Below are 12,171 nucleotides of genomic sequence, written 5' to 3'. Positions count from 1 at the left end.
AGATAAGTCAAAAAATTGAATTGTGTGCTATGGTTAATAATTTTCTTAGCCACATGAAGCTAGTCATCATATATCATTAAATAGTAAATGTGAATGCTACCAAGTATAAGTTTATGTATAAGTTTATGTATATATAAGTATAAGTTTATGAATCACAGTTACATTGCTTTAGGACTTAAGAGTTTCACACTCTTAAAATACGATCATATATAAAAGTAAAAGCAAATACAAGTAAATATCAACAGAATGTTTAAAATTCTGATTATTAAAAGAAAAAATGCCAGGATGGAATTTCAATATCCATTTTTATCAACCAAACAACTTTCTGTTGCACCCTTACAAGTTTAAGAGTGGCTGGGAAGACAACCAAAATTATATTAATCATTTCTGGTTGCCCAAGCTCAGGAGAACCACAGCTATATGTAACTACTTTGGTCCAGTATTCTTGGGATTGGGCATAAAAATCTTTAGCAGGAATCTGCCTCTAGAAAGAAGTAAAAATAGCCACCACTGAACTGAGGTTTTGTTTCACTATTCTCTAAGTGGCTCATCTTCCCAAACTAAGAGTTGTGCTTTTAAATGGAATTACTTATCTCCTTTTTTAGAGGGCTAAGGCTTTTAATCTGAAAAGCAGGGGGAGGTAAAGTATAAAATAGTCCACATGCTGTTTTTTCCAAAATAAAATTTCTGAGGAAAATTTGGTTTTGCAAGTTATTATTCAGATTTTGAAATGATTTATTATGTGACAACTATTTTGTAATACTGGAAAATAAAATCTTATATTTTCAAAGGAACTGATTGAGTGTTGTGTCACCCAGTTTTAGAAATTAGTAGAAACAGACTCATTTAACTTCATAAGGAATTGGGCAGTTGTACTGCTGAAGTTCAGGAGACATACCTCCTTTGCCCTCAGTTACCACCATGTTCTTTTATATAACAATCCAAAACCAAAGAGGAACTTGATAACATGAAGGAAACTCACTTCTCCACCAGCCCTGAAAGGAAACTAAATGCTTATAACACATCAATTTCTGTACGTGGGTCATGTGTGAAAAAATAAAAGTCTCATTATATTTAAATTTTAGTTATTATACATAGATGCATTTTGGGAGCCCATGCATAGACATTTTTTGCATGAGTGGATGTACTTTAGTTCTTATTTCATATCTCCTATAGGAGAGGCTTCCTTTACCAGCATGGCCGCTGTCTACTGAGTGAGTCCTCATTGGGACTTTCAGTTTAGCTTTTGGCCACTTGCATCTCTTAAAAACATGGCACAACGATGTGTCACCCTGAACCCTGTAATGTCATAGCTATCCCTGTGCTCTAGAACTCACAATGGAGCATGGGCATGTCACGAATGATGTAAAGGAAAGGGTGGACAAAGTGCCATGGAAAAATCACACTGGCAGGCTATTCAGGGAATGGAAAAGGACCTTTACTTGCCTTACGTTCATTGGTGCAAAATGTGAGGCCTGGCACTCTGAGTAAAGGGCTGTGAGATAGCAGGATTCGGTAGAACCCGTGAGCGGTTCTTAGTAGGTATACCATAAGGAGGGTAGAGATGTGTGTAGACTTGGAACAGGAGAGGAAGACTGACAGAACTCATTCATTTCAAGATAGAAGTAATGATTGTCTTAAACTTTAAAAATAATTTATTTTTAGGCATTTAAATAAAATCATGTAAATATTATTGAGTTATTACCTAAAATGTACAATTTTATTTCATTTCTTTTCACTAAGATTCTAGAAAAGTGAAAATGTGTCGAATTCTGTATTGACTGTAAAAGAAATATGGAGCAGAATCCACTGTACTTTTTAAGACAAAACACTTCTTTCTTTGAAATGCATTAATGTACTTCTTAAGAGAAAAGGTACAGTCTTTTGTACTTTGCAGCCTAGATCAGTTTAAAATGAACAAAAATTGAAGCCAAAAGAAGAGATTAAGAAAAATTCTCTGACAGCTCTGCTTTTGGTGTGCTGGAAATATCCCTGGACCAACTTCCTGCCACTGAAGATTTGCCCTGTTTGTGAAGTTCATGCCTCGAAGCTATCCTGCTGCCTACCCTCTAAAGGACTCATCAATCAGGCTGCTTTGCAGGACAGACATCTCTGAGGCATTAGAAGAAATTGTAAGTTAACATTGATACAGGATAAGCTTTTTTAGAAATCAGAACTACGACGATAAAGAATAATATAGGAATTTAATTACCCCTAAGGATTGAACAAAGCCTCTCCTCAGGCCATGCCCCTGAACTTCATGGTAGAGTTCCTCTCTTCTAAACTCTCCTGAATCCCTTTGTTAATTACTGTATGAACTGTATGTGTATCAAGCTCTGTGGTTTATAAATTTTAGCCTGTGATAAGATGTAGAATTTATACTCGTGTAAAGCAACTTGTTATTGAGTAAATAAGCCTTGTTTGGAATTTTGAAAACAAAAGAGTACTTTAGAAGAATGTAAATCCTCTGTAATAGAAATATAAAAGTTGGCGTTGCTGAATGGTGATCTAGGGTCTAGAAGCTTGGGTGATTTTCTAACATGGGGAATAGATTGCTGAGACAAACAGAAATAAAGATCACGAGATAGCAATTACCTTAGATTTAATAGTATTGAACTTCCAGGTGTGTGTGTGTACACAGACACGTGTGTGTACGTGTGTGTTTTGTGAGCCTATGTGTAAGTATGTTTGCATGTTCACTCTTATATGTGAGTTGAGGGACAGGAGCATAGGAGTGCTTGAATTTGACTGTGTTTCTTTTTAAGCAATGAGCCCAGAGAGGTCAGGATGATGCTGGCCCTGGATGAGGTGGATAGAAATTTCACAATGGATGCAGCGGGGAATTACTACTTCCAACATATTTGGGTTTTTTAGACCTGTAGGACAGGCATCCGAGAACGGTGTCATTCAGCGCTTCTCTATTCTTGAGTTTTACATGAGAGATGATGCTTAGTGTTCATCTTTGCATAAAGAGATGCTAAAACAAACCAAGTATTGGGGAATCCGTTTTGTCTTTGAAAGAATTCCGAGTAGATATTAAAAAAAAAAAAAAGAAGACGTGAACCACAGTTCAGAGGGCATGAACAGATTCTAAAAGTATCCTGGGACATAACTGAGGTTCAGCAAGTCAGGTCCAATTTTCCCCTGATGGCTTTTTGGCTGAAGCCATAATTACAGGTCACTTTTAGTTCTCTTCGGTGCTCTTCCGCACACAAAGCTGTGGCTCACAGTAATTCTTACTCTCAGTGACTGAAAATGAACTTCTGGTTAAGTACAAAGGGTTGTTTTCTGCCAAGCTCAGTGAGAGGAGGAAGTGGCAAGGGTGGGTACAGGAAGGCCAAAATTCCCTTGTCTTGACTGTGGACAGTAGGATTGCTTAAGGTTTTGAAAAGCAACCTCAGATTAGGCTTTGTTAAGTGAGACAGCCATCTGTTAAAGAAGCCTATGGCCTGACAAAGGCCAACAGGAAAAATGCCATCCTCACAGGACCAGCTCTAAAGAGAGTAGAGCATTGGTTAAAAACTCATAGTATTTGATATCTGACCTTGTAGTTTGTGCAAAGGTCACTATGTCACTTTCGGTATGTCAGTTCATGCTGCAATGTCTATGATTCTCTCTATGTTATAGTGCAAAAGAAGCCCTAACATGTAAGACTGTGGTGTAAATGAAAGGATACATGTAAAGTTGCTTAGCATAGTGCTCAGTTAATTTTTATCCTTTCCCTAATTATCCTACACCCTTACTTCATCTGTCTGTATTAACCAGGGTGTTGTGGCACAGTCTGAGACTCTGGAAGCTGAAACTAAGTCAACCCATGCGGCTGGATTGGAGGATTTCATGGTAGAGATAATGATAAATGTGACTTGGGAGAGTCACAAACCTAAACCTGACAGCTCCTGTGTGAGGGTCCATCTGGCTGACAGCATCTGTGCCATTATGTGAACAATCCTGGGTGAATCTGATGAAGCAGGTTTAACACTAGATGATGCTCAGAATGAAAAAGAATAGATCAATGTGATGAATCTTAACTTTGTAGAAGAATCTTCAAATCTCACATACCGTACAGAGTAAAATTTCCTTTTTCAGAAACACAATACAATTTAAAATTATTTTGTGCTTTACAAAGGGGAAAATGATTCTGTAGCTAGACCTGGCCCAGACAACTAAGTTTACATAACTTCTTATGAGACAAAGATAAAAAAATAACCCACTGATAAAGTGAGTGTAGGGAAAATCATAATAGATTTAAAAAAAATTCTGAGCAGCTGATGAAGATGTTGAATCTGATCAGTGGTGATGGTAATGAAAATGGAACTCATGGGGAGCAATTGCTTGCAACTTACCACAGCAAAGACAGTCAGGACAGGGAATGCCACCTGTTGATGTAAAACAAGCTGGGCCTTGTCCTTTATAAAGTGCTTCTTTTTAGTACATGCTGGTAGAACCACTTTGGGAAGAAAAGTGGCATTGGCTGTATACATTCCATGAATGTGGGGGGGGGGAGGAGGAGGAGAGCATGCGTGCACACCTGTGCAGGATGAATTTATATGTGTGTGTGTGTGTGTGTGTTTGTATGCACGTGAGCACGAGCCTGCATGGAGGCCAGAGGTTGATGTCGGCTGTCTTCTTCAAGTGCTTCTCACCTTATCTTTGAAAGAGGTTCTCGCAGTGAAGTGGCACCTGGGGATTGCTGGGGATTGCTAGACTAGCTGGCTAGCTTAGCAAACTCCAAGGGTGCTCTGACTTCCAGGACAGCATATATATTATGGCTGCATGATGCTGTATATGGTTTCTGTGGGTTCTGGGAATCTGAACTCTGCTCCCAAACTTATCCTGTAAGCACTGTACTGACTGATCCATCTGCCTCACACATATGTAACTTTTATCTTTCTTAAAAAGTCTATAATACATCTGTGTATAGTACATCTGTGTATATGTGTACACATAGATAGGTTAAGTGAAATTTTCTTGACTATGCTGATAATGTTCCCTCCAAGAGTCAAAGACCATATTTTTAAAAAGACAACAGATATGAGAAGCCCTTTCTCGAGTTGCTGGTGAGGACTGTCCTGGAGACTCCCAGAACATTACAGACTTTTGCTGTAATGTTGCATCCCCAGAAATGGAAGGTGTATCCCTATTACTGAAGACTGTGTACTTAATTTGAGACATAGGAATCAGAGGCCCCTGAGCTGGAACTGACCCAAATGCCTCCTCACTGAGAACTAGTTTTCATGTAAGCTTCCAAAGAAGAGAGGGAGATGACCAACAGTGCTACCAAGCTATGATACCTATGAGCCATATCAGCGACCATCACAATAACCCTATTAATGTGGTGGTGGCAAGCATAATTTGTTGGAAGCTGTTAAGACCTTCTCAACAAGAGGAAAACCGTGCCTGGTACTGGAAACCTAGCTAATTAACCAGGAAGAGTGAATTCATAAATCTTGGGAGAGAACCTACAGCCACCATTTTACTAAACCAGCACAATCCCTAACTACATTCTAAATATCTATCATTATATTCACAGATAAGTAAACGTCACCTCTCATCAAGTAAACTTCTCTTTAAAATAGACAAAGATCACTACAGAAATCCACAACCAATCAAAATGCAGCGCTGTGGAGCCCAGTCCCAATATATACATCTATATAATAATTCCCACACATAAGGCTTAGGGAACATTGGGAAGAGGAGATGGAAAGACAAGAAGACCCAGAAGACCAGGAAATTTGCTGTAAGACTGTGTCTCCTACAAATGTCAGAGGCTACAACCATAAAGTCTCACCAACAAGACTGCCTGAACATGAGACGAACAAGGAAAACAGTGATAGACATGCCAAAGTGGACAGGGCAAAGTCCACGAGGCCTCAGCCCTAGACAAAGAACTACAGGCAACTAAGGAATACGGAGAGTGGAAGAAATAGTCTTCCCCAAAGAAGAACATACCATTTGGTTATTCAATACCAAATGGTCAGTCCTGAAAACATATAACAAGTAAATTATTCAGACTAAGCAGGTTATATTTACAAATATATGTCCATAATGTACATAATATCTACATGAGTATATATGTGCATATAAACAATGAAGAAAGAGGTCATGGTCTTAAAATGAGGGCCAGATGAGAAGGTTTGGAGAATGGAAAGGGAAGAAAGAAATGATGTAATTATAGGATAGTCTTGAAAATAAAAGAATAAAGAATACTAATAATATACAAAAATATTTAGGTAACCTTCATTAGTGTTTATTAAAATCTTTGATTCAAACTTCATGGGAGAGTTTACCATGGAATGATTACTTTGGTGCTTTCTAAAATCACTGATCAATTTCAAAAGATCTAAAACTGGGCACCAAGAAATACAAAGCATCTTATATCAAAAGTTCTGGCAGAAAGGTATTGAAGTTATCATCATTCAGGTGATTGTATAGGAAAGAGGAAGGTACATAACCAAAAAATAAAAAAAAAAAAACAAAAACAATGTGACAGTGATCAGTGAAACAGAGAAAAAAGTGAGAGAATGGTTCACTAACACCTCAGTGGCATACAGGACAGAAAGGAGGGGTATGAAGTGAAGGGGCTATGAGGCAGAGAGAAACAAGCCTTTTTCTTGGTTATTCTGACTAGATAAACACTGTAATTGTTTGGGATAAGCAATGAAGTATGAGCAGGTATTAATCAGGTATCACAAAATAAATATTCAACTCAGTATGATAATATCATGGTATTAATGTCACCAGGGATTCAGACAGCAGTGTTTGCAAGTGAATTGATAAATGTATTTTTTTTTTTTTTTGTAACATAAGCAAATCTGTTAAGGCACAGGGACTAGTGTGTTTAATAAATCATTGGTTACAATGGTGTTAGTGGGAGGAGGTCTAAGACAAAGCTTATATTTTACTTTCATCTTATCTATTTTATTAAGTACACTTTCTCTCCTCTGTTATATAAAATTGGACCGTTCATATTAGCGTGGGGGAATGGGATATTTCAGCCCAGGCATGCATTTGTAATGTGTAAATCAGGACAGCTGGAACTGTCTTCTTGAGCTCCTATCCTTACTCTACAACGAGAACTACTGAAATCCTTTCTTACAATGTTCTGGAAGACACATTTGCTGTTTGATCTATAGTTACCCACTGTACAGTAGCACATAAGACTTTTACATCTGTTTACCCGTAGCTGAGTGGCCATGGATCAAGTTTTCCTCAGAAATTCCTGCCAATCCAAAGTTACAGTAACCAATACGTTATCCTCAACATGTACAACATCAACTTACTTAGATACCATATGAGTAATAACATGACAGGATTTTATAATTTTCATAACTGAATAGTACTACACTGGGTTTATGTACAACATTTTGAAAAGTCCCTTTATCAGTAGAAGGATGTTTAAGTGGTTTCCACCACTTGGCTATTATTGTGAGCAGTGTCACAGTAAACTTGGGTGTAAAGATGTCTCTCTATATGGATTCTGTTACCTTTGGATAAATAGCCGATAGAAAGATTGCTAGGTCAAACGGCAGCTCTATTTTTAATTTTCAAAGGAACTTTTATACACTTTTCCATAGTATATGCACTCACTTATATTCCAGTTCACCGTGTGAGGACTCCCTTTCCACAGTCCTGTTAGCATTCCCGCCAGAACCAGTTTTACTAGAGTAAGGTGGTATCTCCTAGATGAGTCATGACCCCGACAGTTTCCCTTCGCCAGGCTCACATTCCTACCTTTAGTGCACTGTCACACTAGGATCAATATGCATTATATAATAGTTCTGTATCCTCGTCCCTGAGGTGCGAGAATTGTGTGCAATTTACCTCATATCTGTGGTCCTTGGGAGAAGTCTTTTTTTTCCGTTAAAGTAGGCTTCAAAATCTTCAGATTTTAGTCTGTGGGCATAGTCGATATATCCAGACACTTCTTGCCCATGAGAGTTTTTGTCACGGATGAAGATCACAGTCTAGTAACAACAAAGAATGGAAAAGGAACATGAATAACGTCACTTAAGAACTTCAAGAAGCTGTGGTTACAAATCACTGCCATGCCAGGGTCTAGTCCAAGTGTTGTATCACCCTAAAGATTCTGTCAGGCAGATACTGTCATTTCTTCCCCTCGGGAACTGGAGAAACAAGAAGCCTTGCATGTAGATTCAGACCAGTATTCCTAAAAAGCTTATTTTAAGTGTTACAAATATATTACTTTATTTACTTTCACACTGTTCTCATCTTCTTTATGGTCATTTGTGTATAAGGAAACTGAGGCACAGAGAGAAGCTGAGTCTATCCAGGTCTCGCCGCTATCAAATGGCAAAATTGTTATTCACCCCACTACTTCTTTCTCCAAATGGACTTCTATATGCCTGGTAGTATAGATATATAAGTAGATTCTTAGTACCATGAGAGTCAAACTTTGTTTTACAAAATCAAGTATGTATAGTTAACTTATTGTATTCTCTCATGCATATTAATTTCTTCACAAACACACTTCCTACATGTTCATAGCTCCTAACAGAAAAAGAATGGAGCGAACCACAGCAACATTAAAAGTCCAGACCCTCAGAACTTATGTTTTGGTGGTGAGAGTCATCTAGAGCACAGACATGGAAAACAGAGAGGTGCTGGTGAAGGACAAACACAGTAGAGCTGAAGATGAGCAGCAACACAGCACTGTGTGGTGAATGCTTATTTGGGAAATGAGAAAAGACCTGAAGACACACAGACTTTCAATGGCGGACTTGGATGGGGGAAGCGAGCCACAGGAAGAGCAGGTGAAGCCTAATGAGCAGAGAGAATCTGTGGTGAAAGGCCTAAAGCATAAACACGCCGGTGGACAGGACCCTTCAGATCCATAGGCATTCTGTTCAAGTTTTAAGGCAAAGCTTATGGGAAAATCTTAAGTTCTAACCAGAAAAAAAAAGTATGTGTTTGCTTCTAAAGTTAGATCAAGTAGTAGAATTCTGTGGCAAAGCTCACTATTTGAAAAAAAAACCCAGGAGCCTGCCTTTTCCCCTTCAGCACTTGTTGGGTCTTTGTGGCCATGAACTGATAGAGTTGACCTTAGTTATCAGAGCTTCCAAAAGAATAAAGCTATAAAATTGGAAGGATCCCACACACACACACACACACACACACACACACTGATTATATTGTCTGTCTATTCCAGTTGTTTGCTGTTGGGTGCTGAAAACACTGTGCTGAGGAGAGCTTTGAAGCAGGTTCTTGTTACATAAAGAGAGGAAGTATCTCACTCCCCATAGATGAGTCAAGTCAGGGTGAACTAGAACTTGCTAGTCCTGTGTTGCAGCTTGATGTTATTTCAATCCTTAGTCCTTCAAGTTCCTCCACATAGCCTCTTGGTAAATCAGCAGAGATTTCTTTATGACTGGTGTCATTTGTTTTCAGTTTCTGCAGCATAAATTTGAATGGACACTAATCCAGAGTTTGAACGGACACTAATCCAAAGAGACTTCTTGAGCCCTTTAATAATACTCAACCAATAACCTGAGTTGCCGCGGCTGCTCCTTAAACAAGGCCACGAGCTAGCAACAACTGCTTGTGAGTCATTCACATTTCCAGATGTTCTGGGCCCATCTTCATCTTCAGCACACTCCTGAGAGTAAGTCAGTCACGCTGGGAAGTAAAGATGAGAAAGATGCTCTAATGTTCTAAGGAAGCATTCTATTTTCTCTCTTTCTCTTCATCCCTCCCTCCCTCTCCTTTCTCCCTTTCTCCCTCCTGTGTGTGTGTGTGTGTGTGTGTGTGTGTGTGTGCATTTATGTGTCTTTCTCCCACTGAGAAATATTTTGCCATTAGAATGATAGACTACATACATTACCCATCTTTGTGATGAAATTTCTAGGTCAAATAAAAAACATAACAATACTGTTAAGAAAAGGAGGCTGTACTTATAGTGTAAAGTAACAGAGAAGAGAGCACAGCCTGGGGTCAGCTCTGTGCTGCAGGCCTTGGAGTCATGACCTCGAGCCTGTCAGAGCCAAAAGCTAACAACTTACATTTTTGCCTGAGGATAAACTTGAAATAGAAAGATTGAAACAGCAGCAGTGACTCCAGCTACAAATACTACTTGCTCTCATTAAGAGGCCAAAGTATTGGGTGCTTTATTCTCTTTACCTTACATAATCCTCTAAAACTTGTACAATGTGGGTGTGGGATTAGGTCGTGGAGGTTGAAAGGGGACTGCGGGAGGGAAAAAGAGACCCCAGGAGGAGGAGAAGCGTGGAGCGGAATTAATGTGATAAGGATCCAGAAGAGGGATATTGGGGAGGAAAGCAGTGGGCAGGAGCCTGACAGGGATGGGCAGGGGAGGAGGGGAACCGGCGCAGCGAGGGCAAGGTGTGTATGAATGCAAAGAATCTCGTTAATCTGCATGCTAATTCTAAAAACTTAATAAAAACTGTATAATATGCAGGCAACATTGCTACCCCCGTTTTATGAATGTGGTCACTAAGCACACTGTGTGTGATGTTAGGGTAAGTGCCCACAAACGCATGCGCAGTTAAGAGTAAGACTCCTCAGTGAGACGTGAGACGTGGGTCAGCTTCCTGGGACATCCCTGCTCTTATTGAGGGTACAGCGCAGGCAGATTCGATGTTAGACGTCAGCTCTGCCATCTACCTGCTGTGAGCCTTTGGTGAATTAGTTGTGCTTTTTAAGAATTTGTTTCCTTTCAAATAGAATCTGTTAGCCCTTGCCTGAGAAGCTAGTGTTTACAGCCAAACATTAGGCAGAGCTCAGGGAGTGTTATGGTAGTCAGCGGGAGAGCAGAAGGACCCAGAGCGGACAAGACTTCCACAAGAAGACTAACAGAGTCAACTAACCCTAGGCCTATGGGGGCTCACAGAGACTGAAGCACCACCAAAGAACATGGGCTTGACCTAGGCCCCCAACACATATGTAATTGATGGGCAGGTTGGTCTTCATGTGGGTTGCCTAGCAAGTGGAGTTGGGGGCCGTTTCTGACATGGATTCTGTCGCCTGGTTGTGGGTCACTTTCCCCTAGCTTGGCTGCCTTATCTGGCCTCAGTGGAAGAGGATGCTCTTAGTCCTGACGTGACTTGATGTGCCAGGGTGGGCTGGTAGGAGGGGTGGCCTCCCCTTTTCTGAGGAGAAAGGAAAAGGGGGAAGGGGGAAGAAGGTGGACGGGTGGGACTGGCAGGAGATGGGGGAAGGGGTGCGTTTGGGATGTAAAGTGAATAAATAAATAAATAAATAAATAAATAAATAAATAAAAGAAGCTGGTGTTTAAACTGAACAAAGCTATCTTTGCTAGGCATTCAGCAACACCTAGCCAGCAGTAACACGGAATAAATCCCACCCACCTGTTGCTTTTCTTACTGTTTCTATTTTTGTTGCTACGGTGTTGAGAATGTGTTTAATCAGCTTCTCGGGGGTAAGAAACAGACTCATCACACCACACCCCCTTGCCTGGATGTGCTTAGCTGAGATAACAGGGCATACTTTGTTTTCTTTTTGCTAAATTTAGTTCTGAGGGGGAGGGGGAATGGAAGGCATTTTGAAATTTAAATATAAAAATTGCCTTCAACATTGTTATACATGTTTAGGACATGTATAACAATTGAAGATGAATCTGCAATACTGGCTCTTAAATAGCCAGAATAGGATTAAAGAGCCCACTTAGGCCCCGGGGGGTGGGTGGTGGTGGCTGTTCTGCCTGAGTGTGGCACAGATCACTAACTGACAGTTTAGCTATTCTGGAGACTTGTTTAAGAATAATTGTTTCAGGTCCTCTGCTAGCATTATTTCCCACTTTTCTTCCAGTGGTATTAGGAGCACTGTTTACATAACATTGAGTTCATCTTAAATTGTGGATGCATAACTTGATGTGTGTGTGTGTGTGTGTGTGTGTGTGTGTGTGTTTCAGTAAATTCACAAAGTTGTGGACCACAGTTCAGCTTTTGGTGGTTTCCATGACTCCAAGGAGATCCCCTGGCATAGCTCACTCACATCCCCATCACAGCAGCCTCAGAAAGTCATGGATCTACTTGCTGTCTATCAATCACTTTTTCTCTGGATTTTCTTATCAATGAAATTATACAATAAAGAAAGATTTTCTGGCTGTTATGAATAAAGTTGCTACAAACATGGTTGAGCAAATATCCTTGTTGTGTACTTGAGCATCTTTTGGAT

At 39.8% G+C, this 12,171-nt stretch overlaps 1 protein-coding gene across 3 annotated transcripts in view; it reads right to left on the bottom strand.

The window, feature by feature from the left end:
- The window catches only part of Cfap299 (cilia and flagella associated protein 299), a 567,892-nt gene that overhangs the window by 92,171 nt on the left and 463,550 nt on the right, over positions 1–12,171 (bottom strand). For all 3 annotated transcript variants that reach the window (XM_060378758.1, XM_060378759.1, XM_060378757.1), the window contains exon 4: positions 7,822–7,964. In XM_060378758.1, coding sequence (XP_060234741.1) covers positions 7,822–7,964 — 143 coding nt within the window. The remainder of the gene's footprint in view (positions 1–7,821; positions 7,965–12,171) is intronic.

Source organism: Meriones unguiculatus, chromosome 3, assembly GCF_030254825.1.
Source record: "Meriones unguiculatus strain TT.TT164.6M chromosome 3, Bangor_MerUng_6.1, whole genome shotgun sequence".
NCBI classification, from domain to species: Eukaryota; Metazoa; Chordata; class Mammalia; order Rodentia; family Muridae; genus Meriones; species Meriones unguiculatus.
This window is presented reverse-complemented; position numbering and strand designations above follow the sequence as displayed.